Source organism: Carcharhinus amblyrhynchos, chromosome 2 (genome assembly GCF_965287045.1).
Source record: "Carcharhinus amblyrhynchos chromosome 2, sCarAmb.v2.hapA, whole genome shotgun sequence".
Classification (NCBI taxonomy): Eukaryota; Metazoa; Chordata; class Chondrichthyes; order Carcharhiniformes; family Carcharhinidae; genus Carcharhinus; species Carcharhinus amblyrhynchos.
In genome coordinates this window covers 128,289,879-128,317,808 of record NC_137325.1, presented here as the reverse complement: position 1 = coordinate 128,317,808, position 27,930 = coordinate 128,289,879, and the positions used below count along the sequence as shown (strand labels likewise).

Below are 27,930 nucleotides of genomic sequence, written 5' to 3'. Positions count from 1 at the left end.
ACTACCCCTGGCAGCACATTCCAGACGCTCACCACTCTGTGTGGAAAAAAAAGTTGCCCCTCACATCTCCTTGGAACTCTTGCCTTAAGTGCATGCCACCGAGTATTAGACATTTCAACTCTGGGCAAAAGATTCTGACCGTCAACCCTATCTATGCCTCTCATCATTTTGCAGACTTAGCATGTATCCCCTCAGCCTCAGCTAAAACAGCTCTAGTTTATTCAGCCTCACAGGGATCTTCCATGACGTTGCCTCACAGTTAATCACAGGATATACTAGAAGAACCAAAATATTACAACATAAGGTGTGCAATACTGTTCTGCCACTGTAATGCAGTTACTTTTCACTGCAAAGTCCCTTTAGGAATCTAAGAATTGCTGGATGATAGACCACAGCTCATCCAGTCGACAGTCTGCCATTACTGATAGTTACATGTTACTGTGTCATTGAAGCTTCAGATTAGTTGTAGCAATCTCTATTTACTCGAAAGCAAAATCTCTCACTATCAAGAACAGAACCATAAATGATGTGAGAAAAACCGCAGTAGGGGAGCGCTTTGGAACCCATATGCCCAAAGTCACCTGTTCTTCCCAAACATGTTACACTTACCATATGTCATGTCTCAAATTGCTCATATATTATATCCTAAGGTGTTACTTTTTGAAACTGAGCTATCTAATTTGCATTTGAATGAATCAATACTAATTGCTTCCATCAGTTCCCAAGGGAGTCTGTCCCATAGATTGACCATTTGTTCACGATAATATTATGCTGACAGATTAGTTTTGAATTTACTTCCCTTCAAGGGCAGACTACATCCTCTGGTTCTCCTGTTCTGGACTAGGCAAAATAATGTGTCATGATCTAGATTATTTTGAATTCTAAAAACAGTGATCGTAATGCCTCTCCTATTCCTTCCCATGAGAACAGGTCCATTAAATTTTGTTTTTTTTAATTTCATTCATGGGACATGGGCGTTGCTGGTCCACCAGCATTTATTGTCCATCCCTAGTTGCCCTTGAAAAGGAGGTGGTGTGCTGCCTTCTTGAAACATTGCAGTTCACATGCTATGGGTTGACCATCAATGATGTGGGTATGCCGGCGTTGGACTGGCGTAAACACAGTAAAAAGTCTGACAACACCAGGTTTTAGTCCAACCTATTTATTTGATAATATACTCACTAGCTTTCGGGGTTACCCCCTTCGTCAGGTGAATGGAGAGTGAATGGAACTCTCCATTCACCTGACGAAGGGGGTAACCCCGAAAGCTAGTGAGTATATTATCAAATAAATAGGTTGGACTAAAACCTGGTGTTGTCAGACTTTTTACTGTCTTGACCATCAATGCCATTAGGGAGGAAATTCCAGGATTTTGACCCAGCAACTGTGAAGGAACAGCAATATATTTCTAAGTTAGGATGGTGAGTGACTTGGAGAGGAACTTGCAGATGGTGGTGTTCCCATGTATCTGCTGCCTTTGTCCTTCTAAATAAAAGCAGTTGTGGATTTGGAAGGTGCTGTCTAAGGATCTTTGTAAACTACTGCAGTGCATCTTGTAGATAGTATACATTGTTGCTACTGAGTGTCGGTGGTGGTGGGAGTAGATGTTTGTGAATGTGACGCCAATCAAGCTGGCTATTTTGTCCTGGATGGTGTCAGGCTTCTTGAGTGCTATTGGAGCTCCACCCTCTAGGCAAGTGGGGAGTATTCCATCACACTCCTGACTTGTGCCTTTTAGATAATGGACAGGTTTAGGGAAGTCAGGGGGTGAGTTACTCACCGCAGTATTCCTCGTCTCTGACCTGCTCCTGTCACCACTGTGTTTATGTAGAAAGTTAAGTTTCTGGTCAAGTGTCTGCCATTTATTTGTCTCAAATTTACTCAAACCCTCCTGCAGTTTGTTCAGCTGTGCATTCTGCATCTGCATTAGCACTATATCATCGGCAGTTTAGCCACGGTGCTCATGATTCTTAGTTCCAGATTATTTATAGATCTGGAGCCTGACTGGTAACATTCTCCCAGACTGTTGGCAATCCCTGTACAGTACATTCCATGTTTCTGGCAGCCAATTATTTATTCAATGCAAGACATTTCTAATGATTCCAACTTCTTTATTTTCAATTTCTGCCCTGCCAGTGGAACTCAAACAAAGGCCTGACTGAAATACAAGTGGTTTGCAACTACCATCTTATTTTTGAGTGGATGTCCCAAAATCTGTTTTGTCAGATGGTCTCATTATGAATGCCTGGTTGAGCTCTAAGTCCCCCTAATGAATTCAGCCCTGAGAGGAATGTTTACGTAGCTGCAAAGGGCATCAATATATTTGTTTCATTGAAAGTTTTATGAGATTGTCTTTGAAGTGGTTTCTCAATGTTTGTTTGTTCATTTGGGCAAGGTTTGGAGATGTTAAGTAGGTTAAAACCTTTTTCAATTGGAATATGACTTCCAATGTATTTGCTTGGCAGTTTTATGAGCTTATAAGAGGTGACATTTCTTCAAGAGTATGTTGATTGTCTGTTTGCTTATTTTGATAGCTGCACGAGCATTTCAAAGACTTGTTAGTGTTATTACATAGCTCACTGGTTCTAATGGCTCCTGGAGGAATGGATATCCATACGGCTAATGGAGGGAGTATCAAAGCGCCATGGGTGCATGTAGCGGCTTTTGGTATGGACGGGCATGGAGGATATGGAGAGTGTACAGGGGGTGAATGGGGCATGAAGGGGACATGGAGCATGGAAGGGATTTGGGGGTGAAGAGTAAGAAAGCCTAATACCTGTGAATAGGACCGGACTTTTGTCTCAGAGACCCGAACATGCCTGCCTCGGCATCTGCCTGCCTTGGGGACTATTTCAGCAAACTCCAGCTACCTCTGATGAATATTCCCTATGAATGGTCTTTTTGAAATCGGAAACGTAACTTGGGGAAATGCCTCAATTTGTGGTTCCCGTCGCTAAGGGGAAAATATGACCCCAATTCTTTGTGACAGATCCTGAGGTCAATAAAAGGTTAATCATTACTCTGTAGGTTGGCAAATCCCCTGGTAGAATTGTACCGTCTGAAGAAAAAAAAGTATTATTAATTTTCTAGTTTCTCTTAATTATATTGTTTTCAAAGTGTAGTGCATAATTCTTGAAGTGTGACACAGATATATTTCAAAATGTGTTTATGGATGCATATTGATATGCTTAGAAAGACAGGATTTACATAGCAACTTCCATATCTTCAGAATCACCTTGACTACATTGGATTAAATTCTGATTTTTAACAACCAAAATTAAATACAGAATAAACTATTCTACTGCTAAGGAGAAATCAAGTCAGCTTAGGGCAAGTATAAATAGAACCAAACGAAGGCGGAAGAGAAGGAAATGATTAACTATCTTAACAGAGATGGTGATGCCAAGGAATGCGGGGACGGATAATGTACTATTTTTATAGTCACTGAGAATTCCATCGTTAACTGAGACAAAAATAGTTTTGGTGATGAGAGCTGGAATATAACTCCACTAAAGGGATTCAGATGGCATGTCAGGAGAGTTGGGTGACAAAGGATTTTGGACTTTGGAGAAGAACGGGGAGGTTAGAATTGGGGAAGCGGCAATAGCAGCAATTTTGAAGGCCTCAGTCACAATACCTCCAAAAAAGGGAAGCATTACCGATGCCAGTAAACAACTGACTGAAGAAAGGTAGTATGATCTGGAGCCTCAGGGTGGGATTTTCCAATTACACCTGCCCCGGGACCGGAAATTCCCCTCCGATATCAACGGACCTTTTGCTTGTCCATCAAATTCTCCATCCTACCTGGGACCAGAAGATTTAGGCATCTGTCTTTGGGAGGATAAGAATATAGAACTTCTCTCAGTTAATGCTACAGGTAATTCCCTCTCCCTCTTCCAACCATTAGTATTAACCATTAGTCACACTTCTTAAAGAATTCTGCCACTGTTATACTGCAATTTGGATTTACCAGATGAAGCAATAGATGATCTTAGGTAGGATTTACATAATCAAATTTCAGGTGCGTAGTGTCCAACAAATTTGAAAGCTTAATCTTCAATAAAATAAATAAAATGATTTTTTTTTTGATATGCTCACATGATGAGTTTTATTTTGACTGAATCCTTCAAATTATTTCAGCTTTAAAAAGAAATATAAATGAACAAATGACTAAGCTGATTGGAAATAATTGTATTTACAAGTCTCGTTTACAGGGAATGGATGACACATTTATTGTATCGAGTTTAAAACTAGCCTAGACTAATGCAAAGAAAACTTCTTTCTTCTTACATCTCCAAATGAATCTTCATGTACTTCATAATGTGGCACTAACATAGAAACTAGAAGCAGGAGTTGACCATTCAGCCCTTCATGCCTGCTCCACAATTCATTTTGATTATGGCTGATGATGGAATTAACTATCCTGATCTTCCCTCCTCCCATTTCCCTTGATCCCTATAGCCCCAAGAAATATATGTAATTTCTTCCTGAAATCAGACCATGTTTTGGCCTCAACTACATTCTGTGATAGTGAACTCTACACATTCATCACCCTGGTGAATCAGCCTAATAAACCTGTACCCCCTCTATAGCAAGGGCATCCTTTCTTAGAAAAAGACACCAAAACTGCACATAATACTCCAGGAATGGCCTCACCAACACCCCATACAATTGCAGCAAAATGCGAATACATCAGAAAAATAGCAGCAGCAGAAAATTGAAAAAGGTTTGCCTGTTGTAATAATAGATGCAGTCTGCCATAAAACAAAAGGATGCAAGTTCACATTCTCCGTCATTCACACGATTGACTCCTAAACAATGCCAAGCTATCTCCAGGCCTTAGAGACAAGATCTATGGTCTGCCAAATGGGGAGAATGAAAACAATTCAGAGAGTAAATCAACCCAGCTATTTACAAAACAGGTCTCGAGTCAAATATGGTGTGCTATAAAGGAGGATTGGGGCAGGGGAGAGAAAAGTATAACAATGGGGGAGGAAATAGATTTTCAACAAAAGAAAATAATCCCTAACTGAATAAAGCAATACACCTTGGTTTTTTTGTACACGGTGAGATGGGTAGGTTGGTGGAAAAAGATTTTAGAAGCTTGGGAAAATTTCCACGATAAATAATTTCAACTCTTTTACTTTCCTTCGTTATCGAATAACATGCAAGAATTCCGAGGGAAGCTGTCACTACCTGAGATATCTATTTTTAATTTTAATTTAATCCAAATTAATTTTGCAAGTGCTGCAGTCAAAGAGATTCCCTATACAATCAGCTGTCTTTCATTGTACACAACTTACGCAAGACAATGCAGTGTAAAACAAAATAGCACACCACGATGTTTTCAAGATTTGATTGATTATCCTCATTTGAAATACACAGAATTCTCTGAAACTAAAAACACCAAGAACCATCCACATCTCAAAAAGCCCTGGCAATTGTCGTAACAGCAGAACTAAAAACGTGCTTAGTTGCCTTATAATCTAAAAACTTACTTTACTTTTAGTGAACTATATACCGCGTACAATTTGCTATATGAAGGCACAGCATAAGTAATTCAACACATGGTTACAATTCAAGGGAATGGAACTGTTTCAATTTACCTGGCGGTGTATAGGCATCCATTGACGTTTGCACCACCAGAGAGCGTCGTTTAGATGGCATAGGGACTGCCATCTTTCTCTCTTTGTGTTTGGCGAGAGCAGCCTGGACTGCCTCTGTATGTACATCTGAAAAAGTAGAAGAGTGCAAATATTAAACACTATTTCAGAAATTTAAACTTAAATCAACATTCACTTTTGAATCCACGTCGCAAAGGAACCCCACGAGAAATACATTGCTAAGGACATACATCTTGCTAATAAATTATTAATGGTTACTTATACAACAGATCCTGATCATTTATTCAAGGAGTGTCTTCATACAGGCAAATCCTGCTGGTGTTCAAAAATCGTTGCAATACAGGGAATAATTTAACACTTTATTTTTTTTCCAACAAGATTCAGAAGTCCTGCTGACACAAGTAGAAAGGTGAAGTGCATTAATACTTCCTTTCTCTCATTAACCTTAATTATTAATTCTCTGTTTTACTAGACCAATGACATTTATTAATAACGCAGCAAGCTGTAACAGAAGGTTGCAAGCACTGTAGAACATACAGCTATTTTTAAACAATTTCTGGGCTCCTGACCATCCCCCTCCAAACAGGGTGGCCTCACTCATCCACCTCCCCACTCCTGTTGAGGCCTCTGACCATAAGAAACATAAGAAATAGGAGCAGGAGCAGGCCATCTCGCCCCTCAGGCCTGCCCCGCCATTCAATAAGATCATGGCTGATCTGAAGTGGCTCAGATCCACTTTCCCGCTTTCTCCCCATAACCCTTAATCCCCTAGCCTACCAATAACCTATCTACCCGTGTCTTAAATATATTTAGCGAGGTAGCTTCCACCACTTCAACGGGCAGAGAATTCCAGAGATTCACCACCCTTTGAGTGAAGAAGTCCCTCCTCAACTCAGTTCTAAACTGCGCCCCCCCCCACCTTATCTTGAGGCTGTGCCCTCTAGTCCTGCTGTCCCTCCTGAGTGGGAAGAATCTCTCTACCTCTACCCTATCCATCCCCTTCATCATCTTATACGTCTCTATAAGATCCCCCCTCATCCTCAACAAGTATAAGCCCAGTCTATTCAGCCTCTCTTCATAGTTCAACTCCCTCAACTCCGGTATCAGCCTAGTGAACCTCCTCTGCACTCCCTCCAAGGCCACCCCACCTCCGTGGTCTCTGATGACCCTCCCCCAACCCACCACCACCAAAGACACCAGAAACTATGGGGGTTGGGACCATTTACATTTGAATTGAAGTTCTTGAAGAATTAATCATTAGAATATTTTCCTATTTCATGGAACTGAAAGAAAGAAAATTTAATTTATTTAACATTAAAGCAGTTTGTTTAGAGCACTAATCAGTGCAACAATGCAATTATAAAATGGTTTCTACATCAGAAAGCTAATTATAAAAAGCTAACCTCAGTTCTGAAATTTCTATCAAACCATTATTAATGGACAATGATATTTATTAACAGCTGAGGGGAATATTACTGATGTTATTAAGTAAACAAATAATAAACAATGGCTATATTTTATCACCCATCGTCTCCCTTCAGATGGGAGAATTAGCCTAGGGCGGCACGGTGGCTAGCACTGCTGCTTCACAACACCAGGGACTCAGGTTCAATTCCAGCCTCGGGTGACTGTCTGTGTGGAGTTTACATGTTGTCCCCATGTCTGTGTGTGTTTCCTCCAAGTGCTTCGATTTCCTCCCATGCTCCAAAGATGTGTCGGTTATGTGGACTAGCCATGCTAAATTACCCCTTCATGTCCCAAGCCATGACAGTTAGATGGATTAGCCATGGGAAACCTGTGGGGTTACGGGGATAGTGTGGAAAGGGGAGGGCCAGGGTGGGATACTCTGTCAGAAAGTTGTGCAAACTCAGTGAGCTGAATGGCCTCTTCTGCATTGTCGAGATCCTATGATTCTACAAAAGAGAACTACAATCCACTCACCCAACTGTTTCACTCAAGGAAGAAAAGTGCAGGGACAAGACCATGACAGATAATTATATTGTGGAGTGAAAAGGTCATGGTATATTAAAGGGATCAAAGGTTATAGGGGAAAAAAATGGGAGAATGGGTTGAAAACCTATCAGCCATGATTGAATGATGGAGCAGATTCAATGGGCCAAATGGCGTAATTCTGCTCCCATATCTGATCGTCTTATAGGCGATTAGTTCCGGGGTGTGGTGTAGGCAGGTTTGGGAATATGGAAGAGGAGACACCACCAGAAACTCAGTGCTGTATCCAAATTGCAAGGTGGCACATTGTTAATCAAATAACAGGTGGCTCATCATAAAATGCATTTCAATCTACGTAATTTGTCATGCATATGGTTCAGGTACAGAGTCCTGATTATTATCTTGATTGTCAGAACTTTCTTCAGCTTGAACTGAACCCTTTGTCCAACAAGAACCACAAGAGACACATCACAGCTGTTAACAACACCAGAGTTAAAAATACTCAGAGTTACTGTCCCAACACCGATGCACACTGCAACAAACATCAATGTTTTTGGAGGAGGGAGTGTGGACCAACTGAGCGAGGTGGAGAGGAGAATAATTTCTACAGGCATAGCAACATCGCAATAGCAGAAAGGAGTTATGATAGATTTGGTTGGTTCTATATCTGTAAAAACATTATTCACATTTAAATGCAAAGTTCGCCACGCCTATAGGAAGAGCGAAAATTGAACGACTGCCATACCTGATCTGTAACGTTCATCTCGTGACCCTGACGACCGGCGACGATGGTATCTAGAGGAGGACGATGGTGTGACTGGCGTTCGACGCTCTTGTGGCAGTGAAGATTCCACTCCTGTGTCAAAGGTGGAAAAACAATGTTCACTATAACACACTTCAAAATGTTAATGAATTTTAGCAGGACAATGATTCTGTTTCGCATCAACTTCTGTGAGGAAGTACTATTTCTACATTTAAAGATGATACGGCACATCAGTTGTTATTTTTGATAAAAATTAATTGCTCTTCGAAGAGACCAGTTTGATATAAATTTGCATGCTTCTTGTCAATCTACATTATATATGGGAAGTGTTAAGCTGGTAGCTTTCACTTTAGTTTATCAGCTTATCTACTTTGTCTGCAATCTTTTTAACTATATTGCATCAACAATGTTCAATATTGGTATAAAACTGTAAATGGTGTTAATTAAAGAATCATTAAGTCATTAAATCATTAAGTCTGACAATTGGCAGACTGAATCAAAGATTTATGTTGTTGCTTCACCAGCACCAACGCTGCCTGCTGGTCTCGTTTTAATTTCAAACCTATTTCTCTACTCCTTTTTCTTAACTTAGCAGGACCTGTGAGCAGAATTCTCCAATCTGAGACTAAGTGTGGTGGTGGGTGGCGGCTCTAGCCGCACCTTCCCCGCTGACCAGAATGGCAGCATCCAGGACCAGATACTGTGCTTAGAAACTCACAAATTGTGCACAGGCAAGTTGCCCTCTGACTCTCCTTGTTGGCTGGCAGCAGATTCATCCACCCAAGGTCAGCTGATGGGTTGAAAGGTCCACAGTGCATTATTCAAACACTAGTTCAACACTCGTACCTGTCTTCTGGAGACCCTCCAAAACGTCAGAAAGCCAGAAAAAAAAAGGTGAGTGACCTCAAGAGGTAGAACCTGCTTTCACTGCCCTGGCCCTTATTCAAAGAGTCCAGGCTCACAGGAATGTGCTCCATCCCAGGGACAGCTCAAAGAGGGAAACCAGAATCACACCTCCAGTCTGGGAAGTCATTCCGACGAGGTCAGCATGGCTATCACTGACCCATAGTGCCATCCAGTGCAGAAAGAGGATGAATGATCGTGTCCACTCTGCCAGGGTCAGTCCTCACTCAGCTCTGTCCACAATCAAACTCTCAGCATTGCATCGTGTACTCAAACAAGTACTCTCTTCAAGGATTTCATCAGTCAGTCATGAGGGACACATATCAATACATACTCTCTCGATGTGGCTTTCACAACACCATCATCCTATTTATCTTGTTGCTCACACTCCATTCTCAGTCCTTTCTCGGTAGGGCATACCACACACAGGGTACATGCATTTCATCCAATCTTTGCTCCATCCCTTCTCTTCACATCTCATGCCTTTGTCCCCGTACTGGCCACACTCACGCACAACAAGCGAGAATGAGCCCAGATTGGGGGAGGGATGACAAAGATCATTGTCCTCAAGGAGCACGAGGAGGCTGCAGCACAGCTCGCTGGCATGGAGAAGGATCATTCCTGTGGCGACACAGAGCTTGGCCTCTCCCAAGAATCACGTATAGACCTCAGCCCCATCACAAAGGGCAAGGAATGAGATGTGATCAGAGGGAATGGAGCAGAGATTGGGTGAAATGCAAAAATCTAGGGGTACAGGTTCATAGCTCCTTGAAAGTGGAGTCACAGTTGGACAGAGTGGTGAAGAAGGCATTCAGCAAGCTTGGTTTTATTGGTCAGAACACTGAATGTAGGAGTTGGGACATCTTGTAGAAGTTGTACAAGACATTGGTACAGCCACACTTGGAATACTATGCAATTCTAGTCACCATATTATAGAAAGGATATTATTAAATCAAAGAGTGCAGAAAAGATTTACTAGGATGCTACCAGGACTTGATGATTTGAGTTATAAGGAAAGATTGGATAGACTGGGACTCTTTTCCCTGGAGGACAGGAGACATAGGGGTGATCATATAGAGGTCTGTAAAATAATGAGGGGCATATTTCAGTTAGATAATCAATATCTTTTCCCAAAGGTAGGGGAGTCTAAAACTAGAGGGCATAGATTTAAGATGAGAGGGGAGAGATTCAAAATGGCCCAGAGAGGCAATTTTTTCACACAGGTGGTGGTGTCTGGAACAAGCTGCCAGAGGTAATAGTAAAGGCAGGTACAATTTTGTATTTTAAAAACCATTTAGATAGTTACATGGGTAAGATGGGTGTAGAGGGATATCGGCCAAATGTGGGCAACTGGGACTAGCTTAGTGGTTAAAACAAAAGGGTGACATGGGCAGGTCATAGAGGTTCACAGCATGGAAACAGGACCTTCGGACCAACTTGTCCAAATCCTGCAACTCACTCTGAGCGCGATGAGCTCTGAATCAGCTTTAGCTCATCCACTGAAACTGTCCTTTGGTAAGTTTCACGTTCCAGCAGACTCTAGTCAACCATCCAGCCCAGCAGCTCCCTGAGCCCCTAGAGCATGTCTGGGGACAAAGGGGTCAGGAGGAACCATCACGACATTCACCTACACCCTCCACCTCCACAGAGACACATACCTCAGTGGAGAGTAGTTCAAGGTTGGACTTGTCGTGACAGAACACCTCATGCACATTCTCTCAGCAGTCAGAGGCAGGGACAACCCAGGTCCAGCATTTGGAGGGCACTGGTGACCTGCCACACACTCCCAAGGAAGATGATGAGCTGCAAATTGGCTCACTGATACAGAGGCAAAGACAAGCAGCAAAACATCAGGCAGCATTTCAGCAGGCTCTCAACAAACTAGAGCACATGATGGTCGGGGCTGTCCATGTTCTGTCTGCTATCATGGCTGTAACATGTTATCACCTCAAGGTCACCATGGGAAGGTTGGAAACCACCAGCGAGACCTTGGTCCACCAGGTCCTGCCAAATTTGCACTCAACCCTGCACTCAATGACCACTCTGGTGGCCACCATCAGGATGTAGGTCACATGAGGACCAGGCATCTTGACCTCCCTCCAGGTGCCCCATCTCCTGCAGGAATCAGTCTGCACAGCCTGGTGGCCTCCAGTCAGGACACTCCAAGGGTGTGCAGCCATTCCGAGTAGCCTTTTTCTGTGTCCATACCAACTCCAGCAGCAGGTCACCACTAAAGGTGCTTTTGCCCCTGAATAGGAGCCTCATGAGGCCGGGTCCATTCCACGGTTCAGGCCACCAGAGAATGTATGCCAAGGTCATCACAAACATCAGGAATGCGCAGTCAGCATGCTCCCTCCACCCCTGCTGCAGATGTTGGAGCTGCACCAAGACATCGTTGTAGGGTTAGAAAAGTTAAAACGTTTTGATGTCACCTCAGGTTCACGGGTGCTCTATCACTGTAAATAAATCACACAGTTTGAAAACCATTCCATGGGTATCTGAACTTTATGCTCAGATGAAAGCATTTTGATTTGGATCTTTTCAATCTTCCCATCCCAAGGATCAGTCTTCTTCATATTTAGTGTCCCCTTTGGAGATTTACATTCATGTTATGTCAAACTCAGTGCAACTTGTTATCAAAGGATGTATGTAATTCTTTATTAGGCTTGTAAAATGGTGCATTCTCTCAACCCTTAGTCCTCACTGTCAACCCCACCCCACCCTCCCTTCCAAATGTCTGCCTTCCTTATCGATCTCCAAGCCCCTCTGCCTGCCATCTTGAGCCCTCACTCTGCCCTCTCCCTCTTTACACAGCCCTCTTTCCCATTTTGTCCCCACGTTTGCCCTTCCCCCAGCTCCTTTCTGCACAGCCCTCACAGAATTCTACAGTGCAGGAGGCCATTTGGCCCATTAAGCCTGCAGTGACCACAATCCCACCCAGACCCTAACCCCATAACCCCATGCATTTAACCAAAAGAGAAAATCTCAGCAGGTGTGGAAGCTTCTATAAAGAGAGAAAAGAGCTGACGTTTCGAGGCCAAATGACCCTTTGTCAAACCTAAAAGGCATAGAAAGTGGGAGATATTTATACTGCAGGGTGAGGGAATGAAAGCTGAGTTATAATAGGCACAGAAACAAGGGGAAAGGCTGCTAATGGCAGTCCATGAAGAGGATAGAAGGTGTGAACAGTCAAACAGCAGAGAAGCTGAAATTAGACAGTTAACTGTGACAGATGAAGATGTGGGAGGAGGTGGGGGGGGGGGGGGTGGTGGAGCGTGGAGAGGAAGGGTGGGAGAGAGGTAAAATTGAGAAAAAGGGGAAAGGAGAATCGAAGGGGGAGAAAAATAAAGAAAGGCAATAAAGAAATAAAAGGTAGAGGACAGTTAAAAATTAAATTAAATTAAAACAAAGGGGTCAAGTTGGGGTACAGCTATTCATCTGAAGTTGTTGAATTCAGTGTTGAGGCTGAATGTGCCTACCCAGAAGGTGAGATGCTGTCCTTCCAGTCTGTGTTGAGCTTCACTGCAACATTGTAGCAGTAAGAAGTCTCACAACACCAGGTTAAAATCCAACAGATTTATCTGGTAGCAAAAACCACTTGCTTTCGGAGCAAGTCATCAGGCGAGTGGGACTGCAGTTCTCAAACAGGGCATATAAAGACACAAACTCAACTTACAAAATAATGGTTGGAATGCGAGTCTTTACAGGTGATCAATCTTAAAGGTACAGACATGTGATTGTGTGTTAAAATGGCAAGCAACAGGAGATCAGGGTCCTGAGTGCACACAGGCCGTAGGTGCTCAGCAAAGCGATCACCCAGTCTACGTTAGTCTACAATTTTCCAGCATTTTTCTCTTGGTTTCAGATTCCAACATCCACAGTAATTTGCTTTTACCCCATGCACTTACCCTAGCTAGCCCCCTGAAACTGAGGGAGAATTTAGCATCCAGTAATCCAACTAACCAGCACGTCTTTCAGACTGTGGGAGTAACCTGGAGCAACCAGGGGAAACCCATGCAGACGCGGAGAGAACTGTGCAGACTCTGCACAGGTAGTGACCCAAGCTGGGAAATGAACCCAGGCACCTGGCGCTGTGAGCCGGCAGTGCTAACCACTGTGCCGCCAAGCCGCCCCTTCTTTCATAGCATCCCCTATTTTTTGCCCCCAACCGTTGCAAAATACTCTTTCCACAATGTCTCCTTCCTTGTTTTCGCCAACACCACCCCTCCCCCCCCAGCCACACCTCACACCCTTCCGCCAGTTAAACTTTGGACTTTGCTGCAGGGTTCACGCAGCCACCACAGTACAGTGCTGTCCAGATAGACTTTGGTGTGTGGCAAGAGGAGGAAGGGGAGAGTATTAAGGAGGAGGAGGAGACCCAATTTGTCTCCACTCCCCAACCTTTGGTGCAGGACTGATGGACCCTTCTGTGTCACCGAGTCGATGGGTTGAGCAGCATGGTTGAGCAGCATGTCCATAGAATCTCTACAATGCAGAAGGAGCAGAAGGTGGCCTTTCAGCCCATCGAGCCTGCACCAACTCTCAGAAACAGCTTCTTACCCAGGGTACCAACCCCCATCCTATCCCCGTAACCCCACACGTTTACCATGGCTAAACTACCTAGCCTCCACATCTCTGGACACTAAAGGTCAATTTAGCATGGCCAATCCACCTAACCTGCAAATCTTTGGACTGTGGGAGGAAATCAGAGCATCAGGAGGAAACCCATGCAGACATGGGGAAAACATGCAAACTCCACATAGTCACCCAAAGCTGAATTGAACCTGGGTCACTGGTGCTGAGAGGCAATGGTGCTAACCAATGTGCCACTATGATACCCTGAGGACCAGCTCAACATGGAGACTGCGGCAACTAGTCAGCCCAGACAGTGGTGTACAGCGCATCAGGGCAGCACAGCAATGTGGCAGATAGGATTTGAATATTGCACTCACCTCAAAGTCCCTAGTGAACTGAAAACCACCCTGTGCATAGCATTCTTCATCAATTGGATCTAGACTGATGTAATTTCCTACTGATAAGGTTGGAAGGCAAGAAGGGATTCTACCAACCAGCTGTTTTAAATCAATGCGAATGGTGTTCACATCACAAACCAGCAGGAAGACTGACCCATCATTACCCTGCCATTGGGAGAATTATGATGCGTTTTTATGCTGGCCACCAAACCTGCTACAGGCAGGATGGGACAATTCCACATATGCCTTTAATCCTCAAACTGGGACTTCCTTTTGGAACATGTCCCTGACCCCCTCCCCTGGTTTGGGATCTCACTCTGGTCCCCCTGTTGTGTGTCTCTCTCTCTGCCTGGCACACCTGCTAGAGAATGGCAGTTTGCACCAGGTCATCTGACATGTCTTTTCCATGCTGTTTTTGTTCGTTCAACTGCACAGGGCCAGTCCTTGTCCTGAAGAGTTAAAAATATCCAATCTGCACATTTATGGCCAGTTCCCAGCTGGTGCAGGAGACGCTAGGTTCATTGGGAGACGCGAGGTTCATTGGGAGACCCAAGGTTCATTGGAAATCAGAGTTCCCAACCCTCAAACTAAGGTAAATATATATTTAAATCACATCTGCCTTTCTCACTTACTCAGGATACATACATTGTCTCTATCGCAACCATTACTAATTGCTGCCTTTTGCTCCAAGACATCTTTGTTATTTAATCTCTCCTGTTCTCCACATAATTTCAGTCCTTCCCTTTGTTCTTCCTCCCCCTCTCAACGGCACAAGCCCATCATATTTCTACCTTCCTTCAGTTCTGAAGACCATTCAACTCGAAACATTAACTTAGTTTCTCGCTCCACAGATGCCACCAGACCTGCTGAGTTTATCCAGCACTTTGTTTCAATTTCACCTTTCCAGCATCCACAGTATACTGCGGTTATGTTATGAAATCTGAACACCTCTCATGTATATTGGAACAGTTTAAAGGATAATAAAGTTTAAAGTTTATTTATTAGTGTTACAAGTCGTTTTACGTTAACATTGCAATGAATTTACTGTGAAAATCTCCTAGTCGCCACACTCTGGCGCCTGTTCAAAAGTAAGAAGAAAAGTAATAAGTTGCACCTACAGGAAAACCTAACCCAAACTTGGCTCTGAAGATAATGAGATTTTTGTGCAACTGTTGGGAACCTGCTCCGCTCTCATCCATGTCCTGAGCCTCAACCCAAGACCCAAAAATCCCCAATGTGCAGAATAAAAGTCAATAGCATCAGTATACAAACCCCATGTCACTGAGATCGATCACCATCAAAAAGACCAATAAAGTTTAGAAACAAGAGTTTTCATTAAAGTAAAATGCTTATTTATTTATTAGTTACGTACAAGGCTTACATTAATACTGCAATGAGGTTACTGCGAAATTCTCTTAGTCGCCACACTCCGGTGCCTGTTCAGGTACACTGTGGGGGAATTTAGCATGGCCAATGCACCTAACCAGCATGTCATTTGGATTGTGGGAGGAAACCTGAGCACCCAGAGGAAACCCACGCAGACACAGGGAGAACATGCAAACTCCACACAGACAGTGACCCAACCCGGAAACCGAACCCAGGCTCCTGGCGCTGTGATGCAACAGTGCTAACCACTGTGCCACCCCAACTAAGCAATTGTAGCCGATACATGTATACGAAATCAATATGTAACTAAATTGCAGAGTAGCTAAGGCAAAAACCATAGATGCATCTAAAAGAAATTAGATGAGTGTGTAAGAGAAAAGTGAATAGCAGACTATGCTGATAGAGTAAGATGAATAAGTCAAGAGGAGGCATGTGTGAAGCATAAACATCAAAAGAGGCCAGATGGACCCAGTAGCCTATTTTTGTGTTGCAAATTCTACATACGATTCTGGGCCAAAACAGTTCTAAATCTCACTTACTAAAACTGATGGTAAAAATATCACAGTGTAGCACTATACAGTACTAACATAGTTAGTTCTGTTCTGCAAAGTGTATCTTGCCGAGTCAGGCTTTTGCCCCCAAGAACGGAACCAAACTAAAGATTTCTACAAATCAGAAGCAAAAAAAGAAAAGCAGCAAATTGAAAATCCAGCCAAATTCTTATTTTTTTTAAAATATTGATTCTTGGGATATGGCCCAACATTTAAAAAGGCTACATGTGCCACCAAACCTCACCTCAGCTACCCTGATGAAATGGCTGGGCTTTCTATGCGAATTGTGTTCTTATGGTGATGTTGATCCATCCGCGGTGTCAGATAGGAAATTCCAGAATTCTTATCAAGCAACAATGAAAGATCATGCCAAGGTGGGATATTGCAACTGGAGGGGAACCTGGAGATGACAGTGTTTCTGTAGCCTTGCCACTCTGATCCATCTCGACAGGGAAGTAAGGTGCTGCCAACGTGACATTGATGAGTTTCCACGTTTGTATCCTGCAAATGGTACAAATTGCAGCCACAGTGCAAGATGCGAAGGGTGTTGAGGCCAGCAGCAAAAGCAAGAATGAAGTAAACTTCAAGTAAAATCTCGGAGTTTTATTCAGATGCAAGTCCACCATGTAGAAAATTTGAACCTTGTACATGCTTAATAGGCTTTGCAGACATAATGGGCCAAACAGCTAAACTTTGCGCTGGAACAATTCTGTGATCCTTTGAGGGGTCAGGAGAGGAATCACTCCTTGCAGTGCCAACTCAAATCACATGCAAGGCCAGTGTTACTCATGTAGCCATGTTCTCTGGTCAAGTCAATCTTGTGGTCAATTATGCTGTTAACACTGATGGTGGAGTACCTAACGACGGTTGTACCTTTGAAGGTCACGGGAAGTTGATTCGACTTTGTGATGATAATTACCGGTGACTTAGGTGGCACAAATGTTACTTGGTACTTCTCAACCCAAGTCTGGATATTTTCCAAGTCTTGTTGTAGGCTGGCATTTGCAGCTTCATTATCAATGAGCTGTGATCATAACATTATAACTAGAAAAAGAGCAAGCATTTCTACTCTTTTCAAATTGCAATAATTCTACATTCTACAAAATACTATAATTACTTTATTGTTCTAAGGAAAGCTCGGACTGTTAGAAAAAATTCAGTCATACAAAACAAAATGACAAATCTTTTGCCTTCCTCATGATTCCATTCATGACTCAAGTTGCAAGTCTGCGAAAGCCCCAAGACTCTCAAAAGTATGTATATAACATTTAGGTATTAAATAAAGTGGACTATCTTACTGGCTGCTTACTAATCAACGTCCCCTCTATTTTAAAACCCTCAATCCAATTGAAGATTGAAGAGTGCTAACACAGACAAAATAACCTCAACTCATCGAAATTCACTATATATTGTAAGAAAACATTAAGAATACTTTAAAAATGATGACAAACACATTTATAATTTGAATTGAAACCTTTGCAAATGCATTCTTTGATAATTGGACATGTAATTGTCTGCTCTACATATCATTTTGCTTGTTTGCTGTTGGAAGGTTACCCTTTCTTTACAGGTGACTCAACGTACCTGGAGGTTGTGGCAAGTAAGCCCCAAGCAGTTTGGATTTCTTCTTTTCGTAGCCTTTCTGTGTGATGTCTCCTGCAAAAGAAAGAAAACAAGCCACCATTAAATGAAAGCACGCGGAATAAATTAACCACACCAAGGTCTGTTGCGTTTCCATCACAACAGCTGCTTTGGCACTTCTCATCAAAGCGGAGCATCCTGGGTCATAGTCTTCTGAAATCCTTATCCACACAAGTGATCATTTTGCTAAATGAAACCTAGTACAATTTGTTTCAGTCAGACTGGGCAGTCAATCCTTGCCGGCTAGTCATCAGCAGCTTTTCAGAATAACACAGGCACTTTCATTAAAGTAATCAACAATGAATTATGCATTAGTTATGGGCCTGTAATCGCTGTCAAAATGAATTATCTACCAGGTCCAATCATTTCTATTTAATAAAGGTAGAAAGTTCCAGAAATAGAGGGCACTTCTCTCAGCATCAGAAAAAAGATGAAGCAAAAATCTGTTTTTTTTTTAATTATCAGACCAGGTTTCACAAAGGATCTCCACTCAGAATGTTAATATTTCTATTCGGCTAACAGATGCTGACAGATCTGCTGTGTGGCTCCAACATTTTGTTTTCCTTTCGGTTTCCAACATTTCATTCTTTTAAAAAAATGATTTCATTAGTAGGTAATTAGATTATCATAGCTCGAATCACACCCAATGTGTCAGAAAATGATTAACACTTCCATAACTAGACTAATATAAAAATAATGATCACAGCTATCCCAAGGAGTTTACTATAAAGTCATCCAGTTAATACCCAGTTTGTCATCTATTATTGTCCAGATCTGCATGTGTTACGTTATAACATATACTCCAGTTTACCATATATCAACTAGATAGTCATACCCACCAACATTACTGGATGGATTTTCCGCTCTGCAGTCTTATTTATTTGATTTCCCCTCTCCCTCCTTAATAAAACCAACATGAATTTTGCTATGAAATAATAGTGTTTTATTTAAAGCCACTCGCAGGATATGAGTGTTGTCCATCCTAATTGTCCTTGGAAAAGCGGTGAACTGGAGAATTGCACTTGGTACATCTAAAGTGCAGTTCAGAAAAGGGGTACCAGGATTTTGCACAAGCAATGCTAGGATACAAAGCAGCTTCCAGATTTGAGACTTCGAGCATCTCAAAGAACAAGGGCAGCAAAGGCATGGGAACCCCAAGTGCATGTTGTCCTCCAAGTTATAGAGCATCCAGACTTGGAACAATGTTGCCTTCGCTGCTGTATCAAAATCCTGGAACTCCCTCCCTGACAACACTTACATGGATTGCAGTGGTTCAAGAAGATGGCTCACCACTTCTTCCCAAGGGTAATAAATACCAGTTAATCTTCATTTTAAATCATAGGATAATAATTTCAGTGCAAAGGAAGATTATCCAACTCATGCCAATGTTGGTGTTAACTTTCTATTTGATATCATTTTCCTGCACCCTTTTTGATACAGTATGTGAAGGAAATTCTGAAAGAGTATCTACTTCTGTATCTCAATTTCAGTAGTACATGGGTAATTCAGCTCATATTCTAATAACAGTTCCAATGAAAATATAGAAACATAGAAAATAGGAGCAGGAAAAGGCTATTTGGCCTTTTGAGCCTGCTCCGCCATTCATTAGGATCATGGCTCATCATCCAACCCAATAGCCTGATCTTACCTTCCCCTATATCCTTGAATCCCCTTCACCTCAAGGGCAATATCTAACTCCTTCCTGAAAACATGCAATGCTTTGACCTCAACTGCTTTCTGTGCTAGCAAATTCTACAGGCTGATCACTCTCAGGGTAAAGAAATTTCTCCTGATCTCAGCCCATATCCTTAGACTGTGGCCTCTGGTTCTGGAGTCACCCACTATTAGAAACAGCTACTTTCTCTAGTCATAGAATCATAGATCCTCAACAGTTCAGAAAGAGGTCAGTCGGCCCATCAAGTCTATAGTGACTCTCCGAGAGAACATTTCCAACCAGACCCTCCCCTCCTTCATTGCCCACGTAGCCCCGCAGAATTACCATGGCTAATCCACCTAATTGACACACCTTTGGATACTAATGGAAAATTTACCATGGCTAATCCACCTAACCTGCACATCTTTAGTTCTTCTGGAATTTTATAGGTTTCACTGAGATTTTTGTGAACTCCACGAATATAATCCTAATTGACTCAATCTCCCCTCATTTGCCAGTCTCATCACACCAAGAATCAGTCTGGTAAACTTTCTCTATGCTCCCTCTGAAGCAAGAACATCCTTCCTCAGATAAGGAGGCCAAAATTGCACACAATATTCCATGTGTGGCCTCACCAATTGCAGCAAGACATCTCTGTTCCTGTACTTGATTCCTCTCACTATGAAGGCCAACATACCATTTGTCTTCTTTGTCGCCCACTGCATCTGCATGCTTACCTTAAGTGACTTGTGTACAACGACACCTGGCCTCATTGCACATTCCCCTCTCTCAATTTATAGCCATTCAGATAACAACCTGCCTTCCTGTTTTCACTACAAAAGTGGAAAACCTCACATTTATCCTCATTATGCTGCATCTGCCATCCATTTGCCTGCTCACTCAGCTTGTCCAAATCATACTGAAGCACCTCTGCATTCTCCTCACAGCTCACCCTTCCACCCAGCTTTGCATCATCAAGATGTTTCTTCTAACTTTTACACTTCATGCTCTGAAAGAAACTCAAGTATACATTACCGCTAGCGGGAATTAACTGAAGAAAATTGCAAGACTTCAGTGCAGTAAGGGAACCGACTCATTTAGATTTATTCCCTGTCATTCCTGCTATGGATTGCATCCGGGTCTCCGCTATCTCAGGAAATCTATTTATATCAAATTAGCTGAAAGGTTACTTCACTGCACAAGAGCTCGTAAAGATCAAATTAACTGGAGTGGCAGTGCTCTAAATATTTCATATAAATAGTGTTTCTAACCTGGTTTGGGATCTGCACAATGTGGACTGTAAACATCAAGCAACTGACAGCTTTATATATTTTCTTTTATTTAAACACCATTGCTTGCTTAGGTAACATGCAACTAGCGGATCAATTTTGGAGCTTTTTGGCATATAGGCCAATTCTAATAGAAATTCACATTTAACATTTTGCATGGAGTTTCCTCTAACAGGTTTACCTAGACTGGCATGAGTGCAGGAAGAGGGTCAGTAATTCACTTCTAGCCCTGCTTAAAGCTGGTCTTCCCTTCTTTCACCATTGCTTAGCTCACATCAATAAATTTCTCAATGTCTGGAAGGTGGAAATAAACTATCCTCCCATTGAAAAATAACTTGGCAAGCATTTTTTTAAGAAAGGAAATGATAGATGAAAAATTGGAGCTTTGGGAATTAGAAGAGAAATTATAGGTTTAATACCGGTGTTTAAAATCGTGCAGGTGGTACTGTGTTTGCCAATGGCTGAGGGGTTTAGAATGTGGAAACGCACAAGATTAAACATTTAGATATTTAGGACAAAGACATTTCAATTGCCAATAAACCAACCAGACTATCACGTACCCAAAGCCACCTCAAGAGTTGGACTCCATACCTAACTGCCCACTGACGAAGATCATTTACTTTTACCAGAATTTGCTAACAGATGCATACTGTTTTTCTCTAACCCCCAAAGTTAGACTAGTGTTCTTCCACTCCTATCCCCTCAAGTCAACATGGCTCTCCTTATATTCTCTCCAATCCAACCAGCATATTACTTCCTATCCTCGCACTATCAGATTCTGCCATTTCCCTTCATTACTGAGCAGCTTCCATCAACATCCATCACTTCCTGCTGCCAACTCCACTTCATTGCCATTCACCTCTTTCCATCACTATCTGTTTTTCCCAGCGATCATATAGGTACAAGAATAATGATGCTGAAATTCACTGATAAAATCTAATTAGGGAGCATAGCCAACAGTGAGGACAATTCTAGGAATAGGCCATAAGAACAACAGATGTGGGGCATTCAGCCCATGGGCATGCACACGGTGGGTTGTGCGTGGGCTGCTCCTGGAGGTTCCGGGAGTGGCCTAGTACTTCGTGTCGGTGTGTGTGCTTGATCCTGGACCGGTAGACGGGCGCCGCAACAGCTCGGTGACTAGCACTGCTAGCTGTGCAGATACATGGATTTGGGCCTGTGTCTGTGGGAGTTTGTGCATTCTCCCTGTGGTTGCGTGGGTTTCCTCCGGGCGCTCCGGTTTCCTCCCACACCCCAAAGATGTGCTCTTAGGCTGATTGGCACCAGATTGACACTATTCTCCCCTGAATCTGGCTAAGTCAGGGGTTCTATTTGTAGATACACAGGGTAGAATAGGTGTAGGGTGATGCGGTGGCGCGGGCTTGTTGGGCCGAAGGGCCTGTTTCCCGTGCTGGGTTGTTCTTTGTTCTTTGAGTCAGATCCACCATTCAATGAGATCATGTGATAATCCTCAACTGACCTTTCCCATCTTAACCATATAACCCTTGATTAAAAATCTGTCCCTATAAGATCGTAAGGCATAGGATAGGAACATCATAGAATCCCTACAGTGCAGGAGGTCGCCATTTGGCCCATCGAGCCTGCACTGATCACAATCCCAGCCAGGCCCTATTCCCATAACCCCACTTAACCCCTGCAGGGTGTGTACCGTCTACAAGATGAACAGCCGAAATTCACCAAAGATCCTTGGACAGCATCTTCCAAACCCACAGCCACTTCCATCTAGAAGGACAAGAGCAGCAGATACATGGGAACAGCAGCACCACCTGCAAGTTCCCTTCCAAGCCACTCACCATCCTGATTTGGAAATATATCACCGTTCCTCCACAGTCGCTGGGTCAAAATCCTGGAATTCCCTCCCTAACAGTATTGTGGGTCAACCCACAGAACATGAACTGCAGCGATTCAAAACGGCAGCTCACCACCACCTTCTCAAGGGCAACTAGGGATGGGCAATAAATGTTGGCCAGACAGTTATGCCCATGTCCCACGAATGAATAAAAAAAACCCAAGTATCTAGCCGACTCATCCCCCTGACACTACGGGGCAATTTTCCATGGCCCATCAACCCAACCTGCACATCTTTGGAGTGTAGGAGGAAACTGGAGCAAACAGAGGAAACCCACGCAGACACGGGGAGAATGTGCAAACTCCACACAGTCATCTGAGGCTGGAATTGAAGCTGGGTCCTTGGCACTGTGAGGCAGCAGTGCTGACCACTGTGCCACCCCATAAATAGGATAATAGAGAACAGATAGGTGGCAAATAGCAGAATATGAATTAACAGATGGAGAAAATTAAAATATGCTCTAGTTGGTAAAATTCTTAACAGAATGAAGGAATCAAGAGATCCACTGTTACATATTACTAGATCCTTAAAAGTAGAAATGTAGGTGGAAAAAGGCCATAAAAAGGTTTGGATATAAATGCAAAGGGTTGGTGCTGAATTTGCACAGTGAGAATTTTGTTTGCCATTTCAATCACCTCATTACACAGAGGATGTTAAGAGATGAAGAGAGTAAAAAGATTCACTGGAATATCAGAAATAAGAGATTACTGTCATGATAAAACCTTGTAAAACTGGTGTTTTTCTTTTTATTAGAACCAGGGACTACAAAGGTAATAACATAGATCCTCGGGATTATGAAAGGTTTTGTGAGGTTAAACAGTGAGGAATTGCATTCGCCGTTTTGATAATAAAAGAACACAGATTAACGATTGGTAGAGAAGCAAGAGCAAAACAAGATGATTTTTTCCCCCATTGAGATGTATTAGAAATGGATTGCTGGATTACAAGCAGTTATTGATGCACACAGCGTATTATCAGCCAAAAGGAAACTGGAAAATAGCTGAGAAGGAAGTATATAAACGGGCACGCGCAAAGGTCAAAGAAATGGAATTAGTGCAGGTAGCTCCGGTTGAAGCGCTGACACACCAGCACGGGTCAATAGACTTCTTTCTGTGTGATTCTAAATGGCATTTTAAGTACCTAGTCTTCAATACCAAGGCAATGACACCCTGTACAGATGATTCAGCACTAATTTGTCCAACCATCAGATATAAATGACGTTTTTCCAAGGGAAAGGTTGCATTAACTGAATGGATGATGTTTTTACTTGCTCCTCTGCACCATCTCTTTTACTGCATGGATTGTTTCACATGCAGCGTGTCACCATTTGCAGGCAGACAGTCCCTAGTGATTAGCTACAGACTGAAAGTCTTTGCCGACATCTCTGCACCGTACGTAACCTGCAGTGTTAGTCTCATGTGGACATCTCTCTCTGTAAGACACTGCTAGCAATCCGCAAGACTAGAGTGATCAGAGTTTCACTATGCTACCAAGCATGAATTAGAGTTTTATGAGGACAAGAATATTTACTTGTCTTGTGTCCCAACCAAGAGGGCAAATATACCCTCCTAATCCATTTTTTATTAAACGATAATGCAACATTAGATCACGAAGGTTCCCAGGCTTGATCCTTAGTCTGGGTTTCATTAGCAAATCTCAAATAAAGATGCAGTGGAAATTTCCAGAACGGGCTCAGTGCCTCTGGGTCAGAAAATTCAGCGGGGTTCTTGACCCTGATGTGACAGCTGTCACCCGACTCCTACGAGTAAGAGTAACTGGTCAGCAGAGGTCACCATTTTCTCCAACTCTCAATCCTCAATCAAGCAGCCTTTGGCAATCAATTTCTAAACTCAGGCATAAGTGGGGCGATAGCTTTGTGCCATCAGCAGTCACAGGACTCATGACTGAGGGCAAGAAGGGGGTGGGAATGGTGGAAGGTGAGAGTACACAGAGAAAAAGCAACCATAGTACTTTGCACTACACATTCGGTTTGCCTGCACGTTTCACATAAATTAGTAAGAGGTTGTCTACTGCAGCCCATCCTGTGATTTCCCTCAAGTCAGTTCAAGACATGCAATCTGAAGCTTTTTTTCACTTAACACAACACATCACGTCCAAGAAAAAATGGCTAGCAAGAACCTTGGGATCCAATTTATATCCAACAAATGGACTGACTTCAATTATGAGTCATATCCTACTATTCATGATTATTCATTCTGTTCGCAGCATGTATTAAGTGAAAGCACTTAAAATTAGAATGATACAAGTCAGGCTAAATTTTAAATAAATACTTGAATGGATGCAAATTGCAAAGTGGTCCAGGAGCAGCACAATGAAATTATCCCTTGTACATCTGTACTTTCTATTCTTAATCCTCATACCATGCAGCAAGCCCCAAATAATTTGATACCATCATATAAAGTAATGGGATCAGACTACAGGTTACTCAACCCATATACAAACAGAGTGACGTTTTGCACAATAAATTGGGTGGGGGAATGTGTTGGGCAGCACTGCCTGACTGAGATGGTGCTGCAGTGGTACTGATGATCCAGAGTTCCAGGCTAATGCTCTGGGGGCATGAGTTCAAATCTCACCATTCAATTAAACAGTTAAACCTGGAATTAAAAGCTAACCTCCATAATGGGGACTACAAAACTATCACCGACTGTTGTAAAAACCCATCTGGCTCTCCCTTTGGGGAAGGAAATCTGCCACCATTACCTGGTCTGGCTGACATGTGACTCCAGACTCTCAACAATGTGGCTGACTCTTGACTGACTTTCAAGGGAAATTAGGGATACGTTCCATTAAAGGATTTTTTTCCAATTCACACAATCAGAATGGATTTCACACCAATTGGTGTGAAATCTCGTTGGAGTTTAGAAGGATGAGGGGGGATCTTATAGAGACGTATAAGACAATGAAGGGGATGGATAGGGTAGAGGTTGAGAGGTTCTTCCCACTCAAAGGACAGCAGGACTAGAGGGCACAGCCTCAAGACAAGGGGGGGGGGGGGCAGTTTAGAACGGAGTTGAGGAGGAACTTCTTCACTCAAAGGGTGGTGAATCTCGAATTCTCTGCCCGTTGATGTGGTGGAGGCTACCTCGCTAAATATATTTAATTCACAGGTAGATAGGTTTTTGGTAGGCAAGGGGATTAAGGGTTATGGGGAGAAAGCAGGAAAGTGGGACTGATCCACTTCAGATCAGCCATGATCTTATTGAATGGCGGGGCAGGCTCGAAGGGCTAGATGGCCTACTCCTGCTCCTATTTCTTATGTCCTTATGTTCAATCATAGGGGATAGCAAGTATTATGCAAAATTCCTGTTTTGCTGGCTAGCAGGGTCAAAGCATTTGATTTGATTTGATCCATTGTCCCATGTATTGCAATACAGTGAAAAGTATTGCTTCTTGTGTGCTATACAAACAAAGCATACCATACATTGAGTACATTGGGGAGAAAGAAAGGAGAGTGTGCAGAATACAGTGTTACAGTTATAGCTAGGATGTAGAGAAAGATCAATTTAATATATGGTAAGTCCATTCAAAAGTCTAATGGCAGCAGGGAAGAAGCTGTTCTTGAGTCAGTTGGTATGTCAAAAATTTGTATCATTCTCCCAATGAAAGAAGATGGAAGAGTATGGGCCCGATTTTACCATTTTGATTCTCAGTGCTGAATCTGGGAGTGTTTCAGATCTGACTTTTAGATCCATTCTCCGGCACCCTAATACACACTCTGCCTGAAAAAAAAAATCAGTGATTTTGAATTGTGCTGCAGAAGTCTGTGGGTAGTGTTTAATGCAGCTGAAACATTGCAACTCTGATCGGAGCCTGCAACTGTGCATGCGCAGTAGAAGAAATAGAAAAACATTCCCCTTCTACATCGCCCCCGACCCAGATAATGCCTCCCCCCAACCCCCACAGATATTGCCCCACCCCCACAATACAACTGCCCTCCTTATCCCCCCACTTCCCCGCTACCCAGCCCAATTGCAGGCCCCCTGCCCCCCTTTCCCCCCCACACCCACCAAAAGCATGCAGAATGGCAGCAGACCCCTGTGCCCCCATACCAGAAAGCCATCTGACCTGCCTCCCTCCCCCCTCCCCCTACCAGACAGCCACCTGACCCACCTCCCCCCACCAGAGAGCCATCTGATCCACCTCCCTGACCCGCAAGGATATTTAAATTGACGTCACGTCATGTTTCAGGACAAGAGACATTTTTGGCAATTGGTAAAAGGGGGAAATGGGCGCAGATTGTACTACTTTCTTCACGAAGGTTTCGCACCCGAAAATGGTAAACTTGATGGTAAAATTGGGTCCCACGTCTGGGGTGCATGTGGTCCTTAACTGCACTAGTTGCTTTTCTGAGACAGCGGGAAGTGCAGACGGAGTTGGTGGATGAGAGGCTGGTTTGCGTGAATAACTGGGCTATGTTCACAACCCTTTCGCAGTTTCCTGCAGTCTTCGTCAGAGCATACAATGACACTAATATATCTCTCTAATATTTGGGATTATGAGCCAAATCAGAAGACTGTACGTTCCTTTTACTGACACAAAGTTTAGCTCCTTATCTATTTTTTTGGGTGGATTTTGGTAATTGGGTCATGTGATCAGCCAGGCCTTCTCAATATCCGGCAGAGCCTCCAATCTGATATAAAAAAAATGACAGCTTCACAACAGCATTCTTCAATTTTGCAGCTTGTTAATTAATGATTTACACTAAACAACATTCAATGTTGTTCATTACGACTCACTACAGTCTAGACGTGTTGGTCTTTGCCGCCCAACTTTAACATGGGTGCATCAAAACAGACTGGAAAGCTGCTAAATACCCTGGTGAAGAATGGCAACCAAGTTAAGCAAAATTCACACACAAGTAATTGATAGTCAACAAAACAGAGGGGGGGGGAAAAACTCTGTTTTATTGTGCATTTACTTTAAAAGACGAAAGAATGAAAATTATTATTGGTGCTAATATAGACAAAGAACAAAGTAAAATACAACACAGGAATGGGCCCTTCGGTCCTCCAAGTCTGCACCGACCATGCTGCCTGATTGAATTAAAACCCCCTACCCTTCCAGAGACAACGTTCCTCTATTCCCATCCTATTCATGTATTTGCCAAGGCGCCGCTTAAAAGTCACTTGTACCTGCAGTTAGAAGACGAACCCAATGAAAACTTCATAACTTCATAAAACACGTAGGGCAGAGTTTTCCCGCCCTGCCTGCCACGGGAATCATAGCGGCGAGGACATGCAAAGGTCCATTGACCTCAGGAGGGATTTTCCAGCCTTGGGGCGAGTGTGGCTGAAAATTCCTG

At 42.9% G+C, this 27,930-nt stretch overlaps 1 protein-coding gene across 6 annotated transcripts in view; it reads right to left on the bottom strand.

Annotated features, from left to right (window-relative positions):
• The window catches only part of LOC145358519 (disco-interacting protein 2 homolog C), a 571,331-nt gene that overhangs the window by 228,370 nt on the left and 315,031 nt on the right, over positions 1-27,930 (bottom strand). For all 6 annotated transcript variants that reach the window (XM_080212647.1, XM_080212672.1, XM_080212655.1 and 3 more), the window contains 3 exons: positions 17,735-17,806; positions 8,320-8,430; positions 5,607-5,732 (listed from right to left, as the gene is read on the bottom strand). In XM_080212647.1, the coding sequence (XP_080068773.1) occupies positions 5,607-5,732; positions 8,320-8,430; positions 17,735-17,806 (309 nt within the window). The remainder of the gene's footprint in view (positions 1-5,606; positions 5,733-8,319; positions 8,431-17,734; positions 17,807-27,930) is intronic.